General features: G+C 46.0%; 1 protein-coding gene across 5 annotated transcripts in view; it reads right to left on the minus strand.

Moving 5' to 3' along the window:
* Nucleotides 1–23,685, minus strand: part of BIRC6 (baculoviral IAP repeat containing 6) — a 1,045,545-nt gene that overhangs the window by 862,554 nt on the left and 159,306 nt on the right. For all 5 annotated transcript variants that reach the window (XM_029593898.1, XM_029593899.1, XM_029593901.1 and 2 more), the window contains exon 10: nt 13,610–15,004. In XM_029593898.1, coding sequence (XP_029449758.1) covers nt 13,610–15,004 — 1,395 coding nt within the window. The remainder of the gene's footprint in view (nt 1–13,609; nt 15,005–23,685) is intronic.

Genomic DNA, 23,685 nt, shown 5'->3' on the forward strand with positions numbered 1-23,685 from the left:
CATGATTTTCAATATCATTTTTATACTGACAATGTTTGGATCTACCGCTTTGTATAAGAACTTTCACAAAAAATCTAATTTATGAATTTCAATCTTGTCTGACATTGCGCCACTTGCTTGTCTTGTCTTATTGCCTTAAACTTAAAAGACCCCTTGCTAACAATCATTGTCCTCCTTCAACACCGAACAGAAGTATAACATTTCTGCTTTTAACCTCTCTCCACATATTGTTCATCTCCTCTCAGTCTTGCAATTCCAACTCTGACCTTCCTCCTTTTGCTGACGTATCTGTACAAAGTCTAGTCATTTGACTCTGCCCATTTAGTTAACTTTTAACATCTTAAGAAGTACTAAGCAAGATCAGATCAATGGCCCAACGAGCTCGCATCCTGTCTCTACAGTGGCCAGTCCAGGTCACTTGGATGTGCCGGTCAGATTTCTTCCATTCACTCTTCCACAGCCTGATTTCTTTCAAATTTATAAAATTGTTCCCTGCATTTGAGATCCTTTGTGCTTTGTCCATGCTAGTTTTTTTGCTCTTACTTTTTCAGCCACCTCTTTAGAGAACTATACCAGTTTCTTTTTCCTCTTACTTTTGTGCACTTCCTTGATAAAGATGTGTAGCCATTACTAAAGCTCCTTTTAGTGTAGACCATTGCTCTTGTATTTCACCACCTCCTCAAGGCACTTCCTCATTTTACTAAAGTAAGTATTTCTGAAATCCAGGAATCTGAGCTGTGTGTGACTCCACTTTGGTCATTATAATCAAACCAGAACACATCTGATGTTCACTGGTGCTCAGGTGGGAGCACAAATTAAAGACATTTTCTCCATTTATAGATACCATGTCCTCTATCACACCCCTTCCCTCATAAAATTCCATCACCTTTTGTCTGATCAGAGCCTCTTGGAGTCCATAATCTATTTTTAACTAAAGCCAGAGACAGGATGCTACAATCTACCTCCATCACCATCTTCCCATTCATTCCCATCTTTTGGATGTCTTCAACCTAATTTCCATCCATCTGTACTGCTGAATCAGAGAACTAATGAACACCTCAGTATAAATGAAAGTTCAATTGCTCCTTTCCAAGGCAGCCCACAGCTCCTCCTCCTTTCCTCATGTCCCCTGCCTTTCAATTGCTTTGATATTTTTAAATAACTCTTCTTCCCTTTTTGTCATCACTATCCTTCCTGAGTAAATTACAGCCTGATACGGCTGTATCACATTCAAGAGACTTGCGGCCAATTTTTCAAAACCTGGCTCACGCCAAAATGGGGGGATACACGCGTGGCCGGGCAAGCGCATTTTCAAAATGGCCGAGCCAAATGCATATCTCCCGGTACGCACAGAAGTGCTGGGGGGTTTTGCAAAGGAGTCGGGCAGGGTGAGGGCTACCACATAGTATGTGATCACTAACCATGAATATGTATGTGGATCTTGTAAATGGTATATAAAATGCCTAAATAAAACTTGCTTCTACTCCGAAGAGGAAGTAAGATAGAAAACAAAAATATTTCGGGTAGATAGGCTAGGTGTAGGGGTCGGTGAGGAGAGGAAAAAAGGGAGGAAGAATAGATTGGCGGATAGGGAAGTTCCCTCCCAGTCCGCATTTTATAAAATTGGCGTGTCCATGTGCACATGCCAGGAACTGCACGACTTAAAATCTAGCTATTATTGTGCAACATCTCCCAGATAGCAATAACATCTAGTCTACCTCTACCATGACAGCTTTCAGATCTGGAATTTTATTGCTTAGACTATGAACATTTGTGGTCATAGCCTTCCAGTTATTTCTCCTTGGCTTGCCTACGCTTCACATAGCCTCATACCTGCTCCTCTCATCTACCCTGTTGCTCAAAAACTAACTAGTGAGCTCTTCACTTCTGCGATTTTCCTCATAATCTGTTTGTTAGGGATGAGTCCCCAAATCTACTGGCTTCCATCCAACACCTCACCCACCCCTCACTAGTTTAAATATCTATTAACGTATGATCTCAATTTCTCACTTAGGTCATCACTAGAAAAAAGCCTTATATTGTTCCATAAATAGCCCCAACTTCCAATATATCAAAATCCTTGTTCTGGATCCAAGATGGCCGCGAGCTGGTACGACGCACTTTGAACGGCTCCATGGGTCCAGATTTCCTTAACCATGCCGCACTCCGTACGCAAACGGAGAGCTAAAGAACCTGAAATACAGTTACCTACTGTAACTGGCCCAATGGATTCATACGTATGGCGGGCCTCAGATTCCGAGAGTGGGCTCGCTGGGGAGTAACCAGGAGGAAGAAGTACTCGCCGCTTCCCCAGAGCTACAAACATCTCTGTCCCCGGAAGAGCACTGTGCCCCAGCCAATCCGGCCAAGGCTAGAACCTCAAAGCATATCTCGAGAGCCAGCTTCATTGGAAGCAAGCAGCATTGCTGAGGCCCTAGAAGAGGGAGTGAGCCCTAATGAAGGGCCACCAATGACAGGAAGACCTGGTGAAGAGTTTCAACAGCTAAAAGTCCAGCAACAAAATGGAGCCACAACCAGCAGGATTCAGTCACAAGCCGTCAAGTTGGTGAGATCTACTCTAATTACTTTGGATGCAATTTGGGATGCTATTTGTCTGCTAAATGGAAATGTTGCTAGCCAACTGAAACCTATGGTTGAAGTTCTAAATGGTTTGGAAGATCGTATGACGAAGGTAGAAAAGGAGATAAAGGAAAATTATGGAGTAAGTGAGAAAAAAGGAACTGAATACAATTAAAAATGTCCAGTATTCCATTATAAAAGAAAATTTAAATATCAAGATGAAAATGGAATCCATTGAGAATCAGGCACGGGCAAAAAATATTCATCTTATACATTTTCCAAAAAATTCTTTAATTGCACCAAGTGATATGTGGAAGAGGTATCTTTTAGAAATCCTTAAAATACCTGAACAGACGTTGCCTTTAATATCTAGGATTTACTATATATCACCCGTTAAAAGGGGAATTGAAGAATTACATGGGGGACAGATTTGTTCAACATTAGAACCTCAAATGGATGTGATTAATATTATTGAAAGCTCTGTGAGCGAACAGGTCACGCCAGCTACACTTATGTCATTTCTTCTGGAGACAGACAATGAATGGATATTTAAAAGATACTTTTGATATAGATCTAAAAGCTTTCTGGGCCTGAAAGTTTAAGTTTTTCCAGTCTTGGCAAACAAAAAAAAAAAAAAAAAAAAAGAGGAAACAATTTTTAATTTTAAAACCTAAGGTGTTAGAAATGGGGGCTGCATATTTCCTAAACCTTCCGTGTAAATGTCTAGTAAAGTATAAAAATGCATCATACGTTTTCTATAACCCTGGCGGACCAGGGGAAATCATACCTCCTGGCCATCCTAGACATCTCTGCGGCCTTTGACACTGTTAACCACCAAATCCTACTTTCCAGGTTGGCAGAAATAGGCGTCACTGGCACTGCTCTATCTTGGTTCTCCTCCTATCTTAACCACAGAGAATACGCTGTACAAATCAAAGTACCTCTTCACATATCCCACTCACACAAGGCGTCCCCCAAGGATCCTCCCTCTCTTCCACACTTTTCAACATCTATCTTCTCCCCCTCTGCCAACTTCTCTCTGACCTAGGGCTGACTTTCTTCCTGTATGCTGATGATGTCCAAATCATCATCCCCATTCAAACTACACTCAAGGCATCCCTTCAATACTGGGAATCCTGCCTCTCCACCATCAACTCCCTTTTGGCCAATCTCCACCTGGCACTCAATGCAGATAAAACTGAAATCCTCGTCATCACCTATCAACCAGAGCACACTTCCTGCCCCACTGCTCCCACCCCCACCATAACCCACTCACCTACATCTAATGTAAGAGACCTAGGAATCCTACTTGATCAACACCTCAATTTCAAGCCACACATCAAGTCCCTAATAAAAGGAGGCTTCTACAAACTTCACATTCTTAAAAAACTGAAACCACTCCTTCATGCACATGATTTCCGTTTAGTTCTGCAGTCCACTATCCTTTCCAAACTAGATTACAGCAATTCCCTCCTGTTAGGCCTCCCTACTTCCACGATCAAACCCCTACAAATCCTTCAAAATGCGATGGCAAGAATCACCACCAATACCCGTAAGACTGAACACATAACCCCCATACTAAAGGACCTGCACTGGCTTCCCATACCATACCGTATTAAATATAAAACCCTCACCATCCTGCACAACGCCCTTCATAAAAACAACCCCGCCTGGCTTAAAAACATGCCTCACTTCCGTACCTCTAATCGACCTACTAGAAATGCCCTCGCAGGCACCCTACACACCCCACCTCTCAAAACCGCACACCTCTCCAACACCAGAGAAAGAGCGTTTACCATAGCTGGCCCCACCCTTTGGAACTCACTTCCCCATTACCTTCGACTTGAGCCCTCCTTACAGTCTTTCAAAAAAGGCATCAAGACCTGGCTGTTCAGGCAAGCCTACCCAGAAGCCAATCAAACCTAGCCCACTCCCTGTCCCTTCCATCACAGTCCTCCCTCCCTTTCACCCCCCAGCCTCCCCTTACCCCCTTAGCCCACTCTCCCTGCCCCCTAATCTCCCCCTCCCACCTCTTCCCCCACATCCGCCTCCCCCTCCCCCCCAAACAATTAATCATACAACTGATCTCTTGTAAATGAGTACTTCGCCTTAACTTATAATTTTAAAACAGTTACAATTATGTTCCTTTTATTATATTTATCAAGTTGATTGTTCCTCTCTCTCCTTCTGCCCTATTCTTTCTTGCTGCTCTTCCCCTGCCCACCTCTCACCTTTTTCTTCCCTGCTCCCCTTCTCCCCTACCCCTGTTCATTGTATTTTCTACCTGCTTCAGTTATTTGTAAACCGGCATGATATGCCCTATGAATGTCGGTATATTAAAAGTTTTATAAATAAATAAATAAATAACCCTGTACAGCTTCCCTCTTTAACTGATAGATTTACGCCAGTTGCTATGTCAGCTCCTGTCGTTTGAAAATCTGTAAGCACAACTGTTAAAAGATGGGACCCGTTTAACTAGCTTTTGTTAAGTAATATAGATATTTCTATTTCCTCAAGGTAGTGGACTGGATCTCAATTTTGAGGGCTAAATACATTATTGACAAAAAATGTATTTCCTGCTTTTTCTTCTTTTTTGTATAAGTACTGAGATGTTTATCTATTCAAGTGTTAATTCTTGAAATATGTAATTGGAAATTAAATTATAAAAAAAAAAAAAAAAAAAAAGATCCTTGTTCTTTGCATCCACTTTCAAGCTACATACTGAGGTCATCAATATGAGGGTCCTTCCTCTTCCTCATCAAGAATAGGTAATACCTCTAAAAATGCAGTGGCTTTTGCCAGGCGCTAAGGTCTCCCCTAAAGTCTGAAATTCCTCTTGTACATCACTGATTCCATTTCTAGCAAGGTCATTGGACCCCGAATGGCCTATAACAATCATAGAAAAATTTTATTTAAAGGTTTTTCTATTCCGACATTCGCAGAGTATCACATCATTTTACAAGTAACATGTGGGGAAACAATGTATCAAAATCGTAACTGTGCCGTACACACAACGAAGATCATGAACATAAAGCAAAAAATTAGGATATAATAAAATATAACAAAAATATAGCATATAATATAACAGAGCAATATGATGTAACAAAGCAACATATGGCATATAATTTAATATAATATAACAAAGCAATAGAACATTGGAGAGCTGGAGAAGGGGGTATTGAAGTATACGACTGCAAGGCATACCAGTAGGGAGGGTTGGATTATGCAAAGGCTTGTTCGAAGAGCCAGGTTTTTAGGTTATTTTTAAATTTGTGGTGGCAGTGTTCGAGACGTAGGTCAGGTGGCATAGCATTCCAATTTGAAGGTCCTGCTATGGAAAGTGCTCTTTCTTTTGTGGTGGAAAGGCGGGTGGGTTTAGTAGAAGGTATGTGTATTGTGCCATTGTATACAGATCTGGAACTTTTCTTCTCGGATAGTACTAAGAATCTGATCTGTATTCCTCCTAAATGAGGATTCCAGTAGTCATTTGACCTTTTTGTTTTTTTCCAAATACATCCCCAACTTAATGCTTTTGATAATGCAGTCTCAGCACAAGATGTTTTATACTGCGGGTTCTTGACTCTGTCTTTGGGTTTTTGTGTTCAACTGGTGTCTCTCAACTCTGATACCATTTTCTGGAGTTCCATCCATTTCCAAGGCTTTGAAGGCACTTTGCACATGTATCATTTAGGGTTGCCGCTATGTCACAAATCTTATGTCAGAATAGAAACAATAGGGAGTGCCCACAATAATTTAAAATACAAACTACAGAGAACTTTATATAAGTGAAAAAAAATACATTGAACCAAAAGGTAAATTTAAACATGAATATTGACAAAAATTGAAAAAACAAGAGTGAAAAGTGGCAAGTTCATACACACAAAGATGTTAATCTTGCACTACAGGCAATGAAGCTGTGATAATGACATGTCATAGAAACACTCTGAAAACAAAAAGCATTTTTATTAAATATGCTTGAGTCCCACAGTGAGAACACAAACTCCTTGAAGAAGAAACAAACTAGGGCAAGATCAGTTACTTTTTCACAATAACAAACATTAACCATAGTTAAAGTTTGTCAAAATACATCACTCTAACAAAGGACCTCTGTTTCATCATGTGTCAGCTTCTTCAAGGGGATCTATAATAATGAAACAGTTATTTCAGCTTGGCACAAATATAGCAATATATTGAAGAAATTACTTACCTGATAATTTCGTTTTCCTTAATATAGACAGATGGACTCAGGACCAGTGGGTTATGTGCTCTTCTGCTAGCAGATGGGAGACGGAATCAGATTTCAAAGCTGACTTCACTCTAGATATACCCCTGCAGTGACCTCAGCTCCTCAGTATCCTCCTCGAAAAGCCAATGTGGATATATATATATATATATATTTTTTTTTTTTTTTTTGCATAAACAACTTGATTAAACTGATTCAACTGGTTTCAAAAACTGGAGACCACCAGTGCACTCAACTAAGTTAACGCCGACACCACAGTAACTGCAGGTGTCTTGAACTAGGAGTAGGCAACGGCTTACCCATATTTGTTTAGTCTCGAGGTTCGCTTTCCTGGGTCTTCCTTCTCTGGGGCAGCCGTGGGCGGGATGCTGAATCCATCTGTCTACACTAAAGAAAACGAAATTATCAGGTAAGTAATTTCTCCACTTCCTAGCGTGTAGCCAGATGGACTCAGGACCAGAGGAATGTACAAAAGCTATTCCTGGATAGGGCGGGAAGCTGCCCGTGGCCCACTTAGTACTGCCCTTGCAAAGGCTGTGTCTTCTCGGGCTTGAACATCCAGGCGGTACAACCTGGAGAAGGTGTGTAGGGAGGACCGCAATGCCGCCCTACAGATCTCACGGGTGACAGCAGCTTGGTTTCTGCCCAAGAAACTGCCTGGGCCCTAGTAGAATGAGCCTTAACCTGCAGTAGTAAGGGGCTTTCCTGCCTATATATAGGCTGCCTTGATTACTTCCTTGATCCAGCGGGCTATGATCCAGGTGTTTTATGTTCCATCCCGCCTCTTCCTTGCTCCATTGTCCCTGGGCCGTCAGTTCCTGACAGTGGGCTCCCCACCCTCGCAGGCTCGCATCCATGGTGAGCAAGATCCAGTTCGGTGGGGATAGGCTTAGTCCTCTGCTTAGGTGGTCTTCCTGTAGCCACCACTGAAGCTGAGAACGTATTTCTGCTGGTAGTTGGAGGTGAATTGAGTAGTCCTGGGGCAGTGGGTTCCACCATGTCAGTAAGGAACGCTGGAGCGGTTGCATGTGGGCCCTTGCCCAGGGGACAACCTCCAAGGTTGAAGCCATGAGGCCGAAGTCTTGAAGATAGTCCCATATCTTGGGGTGTGTATTGGTCATCAATCATCGTAATTGTTCAATTAGCTTCCTTCTCCTCGGGGGAGGGAGGAAGACTTTTTCTGTTTGGTGTCGAAATGGGCCCCCAGGAACTCTAGAGACAGAGAGCTGCAGACTGCTCTTGCCCGTGTTCACGACCCAACCGAGCTCCTGCAGTAGGTTCTTAACTCTGTTGGATACCTGCCAGCTCTTTTCCGAAGACTCTGCCCTGATCAGCCAGTCATCCAGGTAAGGGTGTACCAAGATCCCTTCCTTCCTCAGTGTTGCCGCCACAACCACCATAATTTTGGAGAATGTTCTGGGGGCAGTTGCTAGGCCGAAGGGTAGCGCTCGGAACTGATAATGGTGACCCAGTATCGTAAAGTGTAGAAAACGCTGGTGACCTTGATGGACTGGAATGTGAAGGTAGGCTTCGGAGAGGTCCAGGGAGGTTAGGAACTCTCCTAGTTGTACTGCCATTATTACGGAACGAAGAGCCTCCATGCAGAAGTGTAGTATCCGCAGATGGCTGTTGACATTCTTGAGATCCAAGATGGGTCGGAATGATCCTTCCTTTTTGGGAACAATAAAATAGATGGAATAGTGCCCCGTATTTTGTTGGGGTGTAGGAACTGGAGTTATTGCCTTCAGACTGAGTAGTCTTGTCAGAGTGGCTTCCACTGCCAGTCTCTTGGTGTGGGAGTGGCAGGGTGACATCACAATTTTGTCCCGAGGGATGCTGCGGAACTCCAGAGGGTAACCTTCTTGAATGATGTTTAGTACCCATTTGTCCGAAGTGATCTCAACCCATCTTTGGTAGAAGAGGGAAAGTTGACCCTCTATTTCCTCTTCCTGTGGATGGTTCGGCCCATTCTCATTGGGGAGAACGGCTGGGGCCTGCCCCCAGGCCTGACCCGAAAGGGCTGGGACTTTCCAGAGGGACGAGATTGCCTGGAACTGAGTTCCTGTAGGGTCTAAAGCGTAGCGAGCATCTACCCCTGGTTCTTCTGAGGGAGGGGCGCTGGGATCTTTTACCCCTGTCTTCCGGTAGCTGTGGTACTGGAGATTCGCTCCACTTGCTGGCTAACTTCTCTAGTTTGCTTCCAAATAAGAGGGATCCTTTAAAGGGCATTCTTGTGAGATTCGCTTTAGCGGTCACGTCAGCAGATCAATTCCGCAGCCATAGTTGTCTTCTGGCTACCACTACCAAGGCTACTCCTCTGGCTGAGGTACGCACCAGATCTGAGCTTGCGTCCATCAGGAAGGCTGCTTCAGGTTTCATCGTCTCACCGGTATATATTCCGGAGTTATTTGCCTCTCTCGAGAGGAGCAAGCAGAAACCTGCCACCAATGCGCAGCAAGAAGCAATCTGCAGTGTCATTGCTGTTGCACTGCTTAAGAAAGGATAGACAATTTGAATCCAAAGTATCCTTCAATGCAACCCCTCCCCCCAACGGGAATGGTTGTTCGCTTTGAGACGGCACAGACCATGGCGTCCTTAGTCGCTGGTTCCAGAGGGTATAGGGCTTCCAAGGCCCGAACCCCCTTTGAAGCTGGCCTCCGGGGCATCCCACTTCAGGTCAATCAGTTCCTGGATGGCTTCCATCACTGGGAATTAGCATGAGGCTTTACAAAGGGACACCAGGATAGGGTTCTTCTTTGGTTCCGCCATAGCGTCCATGCCTGGAATACCCAGAGTCTTCAGGGTCTGGGAAACAAGGACTGGTAAATTCATCCTTGTGCAAGAAGCGAAGCATGGTTCGGTATGGTTCCAGGCCTAGAGGAAATTCTCCTTCTTCCAGGGAGCTGCCATCATCATCTGAGATGACTGGGTCCCTGTCAGTGAAATTCTTTGTTAGGCGAGTCATGTCTCGAGGCATCCAAGCAGGGCCAGGAGGATTTTGTGCTTCTGGCAGGTGTTGAGCCCGGGATGTAGCAAGGCTGATTGCACCTTAACGAAGGCTTGCAGCTCTTGGAAAAATTCTAACCAGGAGAAGGTCCCTGGGTCCATGTTAATCCCAGGGGAAGTCGGAGAAGGGGCTCCTGAGGTGCCCTCTTGTGGAGAAGCCATCTCGGAGATGCATAGATCCGGGGAGCTATTGTATGTAGCAGTTTCGGATCCATCCTCAGAGAGTGAGGGACCAGGCTTTGGTCCCCCCCGGGCTTCTTCACAATGCTGACAGGCAGGACTCCAGTTCAGGCTGCATGGCTCTTATGTGGCAGGCTGGGCAAAGAGAGTGCCTTCTGGCCTTCTTGGGCGCCGGTGCCATTGCCTCTATGTCTAGACACACAGGCAATGAGCTTCAATGCACCCGTGTAGTTGTAAGTGTGGCTGTGCTTGTAGCTATGCGCGCAGAGTGCGCTCAGTTGTGTGCGCGGTCATGTGCACCGCTGAGTGTCTGTATTGGACGCGCACAAGTTAGGAATATCGGCCATCTGGCCTGCCCCATGCATACCGCCGCTCGAGAAGGAAGATGGCGCAGACGCCCCCCGCCCATAAGATGGCTCCCCCCCCCCCCCCGAGGGTCTCCACGTGTGTGGACCCTTGCATCAGATCGGGGCCAAGCCCAACCAAAGCTGCTCAACCTGATATGTGCTCCCTTTTAACCTCGCCGGAAGAAAGTGAGGAATCTGTACAGCAATCCGAGCTCTGGAGACCTGAATTTAAAGTTTTCTACTTACCTGGTCTCGGCGCTAACCGATCGTGTGCCGGTCTTCAGCTGCAGGGAGAGAGGGATGTACCTTCACCACCATGCTCAGTTATGCACACGCTGCCTTTCAGCCACTCTGGGGGCTAAGTCCACGCCGGGAACCGGCTACCGGACCAAGGCACACTTCTGAGGGATATCGAAAATCACCTCAACTGGGGAAGGGACCCTTAGGTATCACCGCAGGAGAGTGGGGTTCAATCTTCTTTAAGGTAATTTTGTCTTCTTGCTGTAATTTTCCTAACACTGTGCTAGTGTATGGGATAGTGTCCATATCTGCTAGGAGACGGGGAGATACTGAGGAGCTGAGGTCACTGCAGGGGTATACCTAGGATAAAGGCAGCTTTGAAATCTGACTCAGTCTCCCATCTGCTAGCAGAAGAGCACATAACCCACTGGTCCTGAGTCCATCTGGATACACACTAGGAAATGAAATGTTAAAGTACACAAAAATTGGCTATCACCCAAAACAGTGCGGGATTTCAATTTAACAGCTATAAAATCAACACATTAAAAAAACAGGAATCCTAGTACTCCAAATGTGATCTCTTCTTTCAAATGACAACAATGGGTATATCAACCTCCACGGACCTTTCTCTTCCTAAGCTCAGATGCCTAAGCACTATTTCTTCCGCTGCCTAAGCTATTTAATATATGTATATTAGTTTCATTAAATCTATGGTAACCCTCCGCTACCCTCCCCCCCACACCTTCCAATCCCTCATTCCTACCCCCTCCCTCGGAATACCTTGTTACCCCAAAAAGCCAACTCTTATCAGTTCTTACCAGTTTTGACACATTACTTCCCATGCTTAAGCTGTATCCAAGTTTTTCTCTCCCCCTGTTCTATGTAAGACAACTTTGTCACTGTTTTATGGTTGCAATGTAAACCGGAGTGATAATTAGCTCTGTTATTTGAACTTCGGTATAGAAAAGTTATAAATAAATAAATAAATAAATCATTGCACTATGATCTTCGAATAATATCTTTGCATTTATGAATTTCACTTTTCACTCTTTTTTCAATTCATTAATTTTTAATTCACACTAGGTTTTTTTCACATATATAAAAAAAAGCTCTCTTAATTTGTGTTTAAAATTGTTCTGAGTGCTCCTGATTATTTTATTTGGGTATTAATGGAGTGGCCCCTCTTTTTTTTTTTTTTGCCTATTTTTGCTTTGAAAAGTGTTATGCCTCTGTGGGTACAGGACATATTTTCTACATGCTGTATAATGGAGGAGGCTTCTCTAATTTTAGCCAGTTCCTCTCTAAGCTGAGTCAACTTCTTTTTCAACTCAAAGAGCTGCAGACAGATGGTACAAGCTTCAAGTCTCCAGATGGCTTACGTTAAGACCAGAGCCCAACAGTTACTGTACTAAATAGCAGTAGCTGTGCCAATTTATTTCTATGTAGAACACCTGTATTATTCAACAGAGTCCAAAAAATCCCTTAATCAATTTAATTTAACATCTGACCTTTGGAGAGTAGTTAAGAAAATCAGGCAATGGGGTAAGCAGGATTTTAAGTACAACAGTTCTTTTGACGTGGCTCTCTTCTTTGCTAAGGACAAGCTCAGAGACACAACTAAAGAAAAAAAATAAAATTGCAACCTTTTTTTAATCAAACAGAAAAAAAATAGAAAACATCTTTAAAATCCAGTATCTTAGGCAGGAGCATTCAGAGATAATATAATCCCATGAACATTATCCTCCCACTCCCCTTGGCTCACAACCTTGGTATCCTGTTCGACTCCATTCTCTCAGCATACCCAACACACTGCTAAAAAGTGTTATTCCTTTCACTACATCACCATCAAATTAAATCTGAACTTACCATCAAAACCCATAGCCACTCTCTCATTAAAGTCATACTTAGTCTAATGCAACCTGTTCCTCATAGGTCTATCTAATGCAACCTGTTCCTCATAGGTCTACTACAGAACCATCTCTCCCCATTACAGTGAATTCAAAACTCAATTGTATGACTTGTTTCTCCAACCTCCCGTCTCAAATCACTATATTGGTACCCCAACAGCTTCTGCATAAACATCTTCTCACCAACATGCATTCACCCTGCAGCTCCCAATTACCATTCTTCTCTTATTTCCCAATACATCCCTCCTTTCAAACTTCATTCATCAAGCAAGATGCTGTTGTCTATACCTTTCTTCTCCATTGCCAGATCTGGACTCCATGCTTTCAAACTTGTTGCAGCAAATGCCTGTAATAGCCTTCTTGAATGGGTATGCCATGCTCCCTTCTCTTACCATATTCCAATCCTGCCTTAAACACTCACATTTTGAGGCTGCTTTTAAAACGTGAACCTTAGTTCTCCCCAATCTTGACTATCACCATTTTCTAGCAAAGCCCCCAGAACCTCTGAGTTAGCTCTTCTAGACCAAGCTCCATGAAGTAGAAATGATCTCTCATATGTCTGTACAATTCTGCATACTTCTTGTAACCATTTATAAATAATGGTAGTAAAATCTCAAGCAGATTGTGATGAAATGCAGGAGGACCTTGCAAGACTGGAAGATTGGGCTTCCAAATGGCAGATGAAATTTAATGTGGACAAGTGCAAAGTGATGCATTTAGGGAAAAATAACCCTTGCTGTAGTTACACAATGTTAGGTTCTATCTTAGGAGTTACCACCCAGGAATGATCTAAGCATTATAGTGGATAATACACTGAAATCATCGGTTCAGTGTGCTATGGCGATCAAAAAAGCAAACAGAATGTTAGGAATTATTAGGAAGGGAATAGAAAACGGAGATTGTCATAATGCCTCTGTATCGCTCGCTCTGTAACTTTAATACTGTGTGCAATTCTGGTCATCGCATCTCAAAAAGGATATAGCTGCACTGGGGAAAAGTGCAGAGAAGGGTGACCAAAATAAGGGGCATGGAACAGCTGCCCTATGAGGAAAGTCTAAAGAAGTTAGCAGTTCATTAAATATTTAAAATTTTAAAAGCTGTCTTACCTTTTGTGCACGCACACAACCTGTCTGTGCCCGAGCAGTAAATCACGGACACAAATGGATCATATTCCTCAGTGCCTTCTTTTTTAGGTGGCTCCACTTTAGTTAAAATTTCAAAGTTTGAAAGATCTAATATTTTTACATCTCCTCCCTGAGTTGTAATTATCAGGTGTCCAAGACTAGAGAAGTCAGTCTTTCTTTCCTTCTCATTACCATTCTTGAGGGTTAACTGCGTTTCCTCTACAGGTTCCTCACAGTCATCTTCACAGTTATCCAAAATGTCAGGTGGAAGCAAAATCAGTGAGGTAATTGTGTCCTGGGGATTTTTGATATGCTGGATCTTAACTGGCTCTTCCTCCAAAGTTACTATCCTGGTGGTGTAGTTCATTTTATAAAGCAATAAATACCCACCACTAACAATTCTCCTCTCTGGCTGAATTATCAAAGAAGTTTGTACATCCGCTGGTGATTCATTCTGCATCCCACTGATGCTTGTGCCATTCACAGCAACAAGACTGGATTCCAGTTCTCCTTTTCGCCTGTTACACAAAGCAGAATTTAATTTGTTCAAATTATTCAAGGCCTCTACTTGATTTATTGCACTCAAGGATTCAGCGGGGCATGTCCGCAATCCTATCAACAAATGAACTCCATCTGCACAAGGAGTGATTGAATCCACACAGAGGTTCTCCTCCTCAGCAAACTTTGGTAGCCGCAGGCACTGAACCAAAGTTCCGGGCTTGGGAACCACAGAGCTCCATTTGTCAGTGTCAGGAGATGTTAAGTTGGCAGCCGAATCAGCAAACTGCTGAATGTAGGTCATCGGGGGATCCTGCAAAAGCAGCTGCTCCTGACTGTCCAGTTCCATTTCAATGATCTGGGGAACTGTGAAACCATCATCATGTAAACTTTTGCTCATAATATTGTTCATCTGGGAGAACAGCTTCCCTGCTTTTTCATCAGATTCCTTAATGCTGTAAAGCAACAACATGGGCAACGTCCTCCTTACCAAGGGAGAATTCAGTTCAGAATTTGTGCAGGATTCATTGTCAGTGGACCCTTGCTCAGAGAGGCTTTCAGCTCGAGTCCTGCTTAAAGTATCTAAAGATCTCCGTGAATTACTGCTGATAGGAGAGGCTGCAGGAGATCTGTACGTTAACAAACCGCCAGCTAGTAAACAAGGAAAGGGAATGTTGTGTTGCTCCAGGTGTTTTTCTTTTGTCTTTTCACTCTTGCAACTGGCTAAAGAAGGATTTGCCCCAAGTTCTTCCAGATCCTTAACAGTGTCTTCCAAGACATTTGCAACTATTTCCCACTGAAGTTTCTCAGGCTGCTGGAGAATGCTCAGTGCTGTTATGTCCAAGCTCACATCCAAGGTTTCTTTTTGTGATGTATGCCCTTTACAAGAAATAAAAACAGTGAAATTAGCAACAAAATACTACTTTTCTAAATATTAAGGTTAATGTCAACTTTCAGTCAAAGGTTAAGGAAAAAAATCATACATCACAACTGAGAAACATAGCGCGGCCTTTTGTCACTACAGTGAATGAGAGTACTGAATAAGAGCAGCATCACCACTGATTATTTGTACAGCGCAGGGAAAAAGACTTTCTATAGCTACCTCAGGACACCATTGTGCCAATGGAGGCAGTATATGCAAATTACTTCATTCCAATTTGTTGTGGATAAGCCTAAAAACCTGTTTGTGGCATTCCAGGACCAAAGTTTCCTAGCCCAAGTCTTTGTGTTTGGTTTTAATGGCTACTTCCATTTATGAAAACCGTTCTAAGATATAAATATAATGCGGAAATAGATTAATGTTGAGATTACTTACCTGATAATCTCCTTTGCCTTAGTGTAGACAGATGGACTCAGAACAAGTGGGTATAGTGTGCTCGTGCTAGCAGTTGGAGACGGATCTGACGTCAGCACGGGTACATATACCCCCACAGGAAGTGAAGAAACTCAGTAATCTTCCTTGCAAAAGCTGTTATGGATATATGTGTACTGATGATCAATGAATTAGTGAAACAGGATTCCCCTGACCGATTGATAGTAGCTGGAGACTGCCAGCGCTTCCAACCGGAAAGCGTCGACACCTGGTAGAGTGGACGCTCTTATGTAAGAAAATGACATGGCTTACCTTGAATCGGTGAAACCCATGTACACCGGCAGCCGGGCGGGATGCTGAGTCCATCTGTCTACACTAAGGAAAAGGAGATTATCAGGTAAGTAATCTCAACATTTCCTGGGGTGTAGCCAGGTGGACTCAGAACAAGGGGGATGTACAAAAGCTTTACTCCTGGACTGGGCGGGAGGCTGCCTGAGGACCGCGTAGGACTGCCCTTGCAAATGTGTCGTCCTCCCTGGCCTGAACATCCAGACGGTAAAACCTGGAGAAGGAATGGAGGGAGGACCATGTCGCCGCCTTACAAATTTCTGCGGGCGACAGCATCCTAGATTCTGCCCAAGATGCTGCTTGCGCTCTGGTGGCATGAGCCTTGACCTGTAGAGGTGGTGACTTCCCGGACTCTACGTAGGCCGCTCTGATAACTTCTTTGATCCAGTGGGCTATGGTGGGCCGAGAGGCCGCTTCCCCTTGCTTCTTCCCGCTGTGAAGGACGAACAATGGTCCGTCTTTCGTACTGCTTCTGTCTTTTCCAGGTATCTGGGTAGCAATCTGCCGATGTCGAGATGGCGTAGCAAACGCCCTTCTTCTGATTTCTTCAAACCCGCCGTGGTTGGCAAAGATATGGTTTGATTGAGGTGAAATTGTGAGGCTACTTTAGGTAAGAAAGAGGGAACCGTGCGAAGATGGATAGCCTATGGAGTGATTCTCAGAAAGGGATCACGGCAGGATAGCGCTTGTAGCTCTGAGATGCGGCGTGCGGAACACACTGCCAGCAAGAACACCATCTTCAAAGTTAGCGAACGGAGGGACAGGCCCCGAAGGGGTCTGAAGGTGGATCCTGCGAGGAAATCCAAAACTATGTTGAGGTTCCACAGGGGCACTGGCCACTTCAGTGGCGGACGAATGTGCTTGACTCCTTTCAGGAAGCGGGAAACATCTGGGTGCGTGGCAATGTACTTGCCATCCCTCCTGGGACCGCAGCAAGACAGCGCAGCCACCTGAACCTTGATGGAGCTTAGGGAGAGACCCTTCTGAAGCCCATCCTGCAGGAAATCCAGAACAATAGGGATTGTGGTCGCATGTGGATTGGTGCCATGAGTGTCACACCAGGCTTCAAATACTCTCCAGATCCTTATGTAGGTGAGGGATGTGGAAAACTTGCGAGCTCGGAGGAGTGTATCTATCACCGGCTCCGAGTAACCTCTTTTCTTCAGTCTAGCCCTCTCAATGGCCAGACCGTAAGAGAGAATTGAGCCGGATCCTCGTAGAGGATGGAACCTTGACTAAGCAGGTCCCTGAGAGGAGGCAGGGGAAGGGGCTCCCCTGTCAGTAGTCTTCTCATGTCCGCGTACCAGGGTCTTCTTGGCCAGTCTGGTGCTACTAGAAGAACTAGGCCTCTGTGCCTCTGAATCTTGTGTATAAGGGCGCCCAGCAGGGGCCACGGCGGAAAGGCGTATAGCAGGGTCCCTGGAGGCCATGGCTGAACCAGGGCGTCGATTCCATGAGAGAACGGCTCTCGCTTGCGGCTGAAGTATCTGGGTACTTGAGCATTGGACCTGTCCGCTAATAGGTCCATGTCCCGAGTCCCCCACTGATCCACAATCATCTGGAAGGCTGTGGGGGACAGCTGCCATTCTCCCGGATTTAGGCTTTCCCTGCTGAGGAAGTCTGCCGCGGTGTTGTATCTTCCAGCAATGTGGACGGCGGAGATGTCCTGGAGATTCGCCTCTGCCCAAGCCATCAGCAGGGCAGCCGTTTGCACGATGTGCAAACAGCTGCCGGTATATAAAATAAAATAAATAAATAAATAAATAAATCTCTAGGGACACCTGTTGGCTTCTGGTTCCGCCCTGTCGGTTGATATATGCCACCGTGGTGGCGTTGTCTGACATCACTCTGCTCTGTTCCTCAGTATGTGGGCAAATCACAGGCAGGCTAATCGGACTGCCCTTGCCTCTAGACGGTTGATGTTCCACCCCGACTCTTCTCTGTTCCACCGCCCTTGGGTGGTGAGCTCTTCGCAGTGTGCTCCTCATCCGCTCAGGCTGGCATCTGTGGTGAGCAGAGTCCACGTGGGGGAGGACATCTTCGACCCCCTGCTCGTGTGGTTGGACTGCAACCACCACCGTAGCTGGGTCCGCAGTCTGGCTGGTAGAGGTAGATGCACGGAGTAATTCCGGAAGCGTGGGCTCCATCGAGAGAGGAGGGAGCGTTGTAGTGGTCTCATATGTGCCTGCGCCCAGGGTACCACTTCCAGGGTGGATGCCATGAGACCGAGAACCTGCAGATAGTCCCAAGCTATGGGCCGGCTGGCTCCCATCAAGGACCGTAGACGCGTCTGGAGTTTTAACCTTCTCTTGGTGGTGAGGCTGACTTTGTCTGCCTGGGTGTCGAACTGGACTCCCAGGTATTCCAGTGATTGGGAAGGCTGTAGGCAGCTCTTGTTTAGGTTGACTACCCATCCCAGGCTTTCCAGCAGGGAGATTACTCTGTTGGTTGCCCGATGGCTCTCTTCTCGGGATTTCGCCCTGATCAGCCAATCGTCTAGGTAGGGATGGACAAGGATTCCTTCCCGTCTGACCGCCGCTGCCACCGCTACGATCACCTTGGTGAAGGTCCGCGGCGCCGTGGCTAACCCGAAGGGCAAAGCCCGGAATTGGAAGTGTCGTCCCAGAACCTTGAAGCGTAGGTAGCGCTGATGGTCCCGATGGATCGGGATATGCTGGTAGGCTTCTGACAAGTGTAAGGCCGTGAGGAATTCCCCTGGCTGTACTGCGGTCTTGACTGAGCGCAGAGTTTCCATGCGAAACCTCGGGACCCTTAAGTATCGGTTGACTGACTTGAGGTCCAATACGGGCCGGAAAGTGCCCTCTTTCTTGGGTACCATGAAATAAATGGAACAGTGCCCAGAATCCATTTCCCATGCAGGTACTGGGATAATGGCTTTCAAGGACAGGAGCCTCGCCAGGATAGTTTCCAATGCTGCCTTCTTGTGGATTGGACACGGAGATTCCACAAACCTGTCCGGAGGGATGTGATGGAAGTCCAGATAATACCCCTCTCGGATGATGGCGAGGACCCACTGGTCCGACGTAATCTCGACCCATCTGGGATAGAAGAGGGTTAACCTGCCCCCTATGGCTCCGTCCCCCCGGATGGATCGGCTGATTCTCATTGTGGGGTGCGGCCGGGACCCGAACCGGCTCCCCTCTTATGCTGCTTGGTCCGAAAGGACTGGTTCCTGGCCTGAGGACGAGGTGCCTGGTAGCGACTCCTATAGGGAGTGAAGCGTTGGGAGCTTCTACCTCTGGAGGGCCTCGGAAAGGTGCGCTGGTTCCTCTTGGACCTGTCTTCCGGCAGTCGAGGTACTGGAGAGGCACCCCATGTGCTGGCCAGTTTATCTAGGTCGCTGCCGAACAGAAGAGACCCCTTGAACGGCATTCTAGTGAGACGTGTCTTAGAAGGAGCGTTGGCTGACCAGTTCCGTATCCAGAGCTGCCTCCTGGCAGCTACGGAGGATGAGACCCCCTTGGCTGTCGTATGGACTAGGTCGGAGGCGGCATCCGTAAGGAACGAGAGAGCTGACTCCATGTCTGCTACTGGCACATTGTTCCTGACCTGTGACAAACAGGAACGCGTTACCACTGTGCAGCAGGTTGCGATTCGCAGAGACAGAGCTGCCACCTCAAAGGTTTGTTTCAGGATGGCGTCCAGGAGTCTGTCATGAGCCTCCTTGAGGGCCGCCCCCCCCCCTCCACTGGAATGGTAGTGCGCTTGACCACAGCGCTAACCAAGGTGTCCACCTTAGGGCACGCCTGCATATCCTTGATTGCCGGGTCCAGGGGGTACATGCCGGACAGGGCTCGACCCCCTTTGAATGCGGCCTCCGGCACATTCCACTCCAAATTGATCAGCTGTTGCGCCACTTGCAGGAAGGGGAAATGGCGGGCTGTGGGACGAAGACCCTCCAGCAGGGGGTTCTGCGTGGATGCCTCCATGGTACTGGGGCCTGGAATAGCCAACTCAGTCAGGCACTGAGAAACCAGGTCGGAGAGATCTTCCTTGGGAAAGAACCGCCTCATAGTTCGGTATGGCTCTATCCCCGAGGGAAGTTCCACCTCCTCGGGGGGTTCGGACTCGTCCTCCGAGACATCAGGGTCCGCATGAGCTGGACTGCCCGGAAGCGGGTGCCCGCGATAAGGGCGAGAAGGTCCAGGGGCAGGGTCAGCCGGAGCGGCAGCAGGGCCTGGACAGGAAGCTGACTGCATCTATACAAAGGCATGGATTCCCCTTAAATAAATCCACCCAGGCAATGGAAGCGGTCTCTAGCCATCGGGGTACCAGGTCCCCCGGATTCCTGGTTGTTCGAGACGGCCCACTAGATCCGGGGTGGCCCCTGGGGAACTGTCTGTAAACCTCGGTTGAGACTGGTCCTGGCCCGAGGCTCCCACGGCCTCCTCACATTGGGCACAAAGGGAGTCCCAATGTGCCAGCGTGCCAGCTTAGAGCTCTGCGTGGCTCTAAGCTGGCACGCTGAGCAGAGGCAGAGAGCTTTCACGCCGGAATCAGGAGGTGCCGCCTCTGGAGACGCCGGGGCGTTTAAATGTTCCATCGCGTCTTGCGAATGCAGGGCGCCAGCGCTTATGCTGCCAATAATATGCGCTTACTAATATGCCGTCGGCAATAGGCGCTCAACAATAATATGCGCTCAACAATAATATACGCTCAATAATATGCGCTCAACAATAATATACGCTCAATAATATGCGGTCAGCAATATGCGCTCAATAATATGCGGTCAGCAATATGCGCTCAATAATATACAACATGCGCTCAACAATATACAATATGCGCTCAATAATATGCAATATGCGCTCAATAATATGCGATCAGCAATATGAACATACGCTTAGCAATAGATATGCTGCGTTGTGCGCCCATCAACAGGGCCTATCATGGGCGCTCAATACCTGAAGAACAAGGCAGACAAAATGGCAACCTCCACGGCGTGCCACATGCAGGCAACGCCACCGATCCTCGTACCTCGGAGACCAAAAGTAAGAGATGTATGCCTTACCTGATCCTCGGCGCTTCCCGGCTGTAACCCGGGCGGTCTCCGGCTGCGGGGGAGAGGGGAAATACCTTCACCGCCGCGCTTGAGGAAGTGCACCCGCTGCCTCTAAGCCGCCAAACTCGTCTCGCTCGGGGCTAAGTCCACGCCGGGACCGAGGTGCCTCTCAGCCAGGCCCGAGCCCTTCTCGCTCTGGGGCTAGATCCCTGCCGCGATTCGGCCACCGGACCGAGGCGTAGACCTCCGAGGGGTCGCGGAAACCACCTCGGGAAACTCAACTGGGGGAGGGACCCGAGGGTATCACCGCAGGAGTGCGGGGCTCGTCTTCTGAGAAAGTTGGTAAAGTAGAATGTAGAAAGTAGATTTGGAAAACACGCTCAGCGAGCGTGCAGGCGCTCCAAACTGCTTTGGAGACGGAAATTACTGAGTTGTTTCACTTCCTGTGGGGGTATATGTACCCGTGCTGACGTCAGATCAGTCTCCAACTGCTAGCACGAGCACACTATACCCATTTGTTCTGAGTCCATCTGGCTACACGCCAGGAAAGTTTGAGTTGATTATGTTCTGGTCCAAACTAGTGGTAGGGGGAGAGGATGTGGAGAGGAATACACCAATAGTTGTTCGCAAAGGAAATTATAGGAATAGCAGACTTAACTACTGAGCTGTCGTGATTATGATTAGGGTGTTAGAAGCTGAGAGACAGGCAACTCTATATGCATGTCTAGGTGGCTAGTAAGTCCCTATCCAGCAGGATATTCAATTAGTAATGGGAATGGGTAGTTACAACTCGAGAGATAAGGCAATGAAAAAGCAAGTGAGGAGTGAGAACTGAAAGCTGTTAAGTGCTCTTCTACCAAAAGTGAGGAAAGCAACAATAAAATGGCTATACTGCACAATCTAGTATAGCAAATGTATTGACCACAAATAGGGTTTTCTGTAGACAGCAGGATGAATTACTTTTGGTAGGTGGGTTGCATCGCACTATCTCAAGATACATACAGTGGAACTAGAAAAGGTGCAGAAAAGAGCAACAAAAATGATAAAGGAAATGAAACATTTCTCCTATGATGAGACTACATGATAGGAATCCTCAGCTTGGAAAACACAAGGCTGAGAGAGAACATGATAGAAGTGTATAAAATCATGAGTCTGGTTTAATGGGTAAATAAGGATGGTTATTTACCCTTTAAATACTAAAATAAGGACATTCCATAACATTAGCAACCAGCAGATTCAAAATATATAGTATAAAATACTTTTTACTCAGTGCAATATCAAGCTGTGAAATCTGTTGCCAGGGACATGATCAAGGCGACTAGCATAGTGAGGTTTAAGAAGTTTGGACAAGCTCCCAGAGAAAAAGCTGATGAAACATTATTAGTCAGTCAGATAGATTAAAGAAAACTACTGCTATCCCTGGGAGTAAGTAACAGGAATTAGCTCTACATTATGGGATCTCCAAGGTACTTGTAATCTACATTGGCCACTGTCGGGGACAGAATGCTAGGCTTAGAGGACCTTGGTCTGACCTAGCATGGCAATTCTTATTTTATGTCATCCCATGGTACTGAATGAATGCATCTCTCTAGTTTTACTACTGAACACGCACAAGAGTTCCCATGCATGCCCTACCTTGTGAGCTCCTCAGTCAATTATAAAGCTTAGCTTTAGCGAGGGAAGTCAACTCTCCAGGGAGGTGGGAAGGTATTAAGCATGATTAATTCATCCTGATGTCTAAAAACCCCATTTACGGTACGCAAACTTGCTTTCACCATCAACAAGCTTGTCTGAATTAACCACGACATGTGAGGAGTGCTCTTACTGAATGAGCAACCTCAACCCCTCATGGAGAGGGGTTACTGGCAGGGGCAGATTGCAGGAAAATTGCAGCCCAGGGGATTTTTTCAAAATCAGCCCATGGGTTGTCAGACTCTCTTGTGTACATTCCCTGCAGCGCATGCTTCAACAGCTACAAAAAGCAAGCCAAACTGACTTTTGAGAGGTACATCATGTGACATTGAGCCTGGAAAAATGGAAGTCTCCAACATGAATTTTACCTTTTTCCTGACTAAGTAGCAGAGCATACCCTAAAACAGGGGTAAGCAAACAGTTGTAGTCACCCTTCCAACAATGCTATCAGTTGGGCACTCCACAAGTTTGGTTACATCTCTTATATACTGTATATATCCTGGATGCTTGGTCTGGTGTTAAAAGTCTCTTGCCAGTCACTCAGCTCTTGGAATCCGTCGCCAAATAATGAGACAAACCACACTGAAGTCAGTGTCAAACACACACAGGAGCTCACAGGGAAGGGCATGCATGGGAATTCATGTGCGTGTTCAGTAGTAAAACTAGAGAGATGGGTCCATTCAGTACCATGGGATGACAAAATAAGAATTAACAATCCTAAAAGCCAAGAACCTCTCAAATTTACCCAGATGCTTCTCTTAGTAATATTTGACTTTCATAATAGGCATCCTCGTATGGTTCTCAGACCTTATTACTCTGCCTTGTATATAATCATTATACATGGCAATTAATGTTTTATCTGCCCTCAGCTTCTCACTACTCGTAAATAACCCAATCCATAAAGCAGGCCACACACTAGACCTAATCTTCACAAATGATACATTTTTTTAGTAACCCCTCCGTTTCTTGCTCCCCAATTCCATGGTCCGATCACTATCTACTACACTGTCAGACAGTAATTGACCCAAATAATAAGTCAAAAGATACTAATACTACCAGCTTCAAATATAGGCCATCTTTTCCATTACATTTGTTACAACAAGAACTCGAAAAAAAACTCCAACTGAGAGATACTAAAATAATCCTAAGAAGAAAGGAAAAAGCCTGGCGCAAAATGAAATGCCCCTT

This window comes from Rhinatrema bivittatum, chromosome 3, assembly GCF_901001135.1.
Source record: "Rhinatrema bivittatum chromosome 3, aRhiBiv1.1, whole genome shotgun sequence".
NCBI lineage: Eukaryota > Metazoa > Chordata > Amphibia > Gymnophiona > Rhinatrematidae > Rhinatrema > Rhinatrema bivittatum.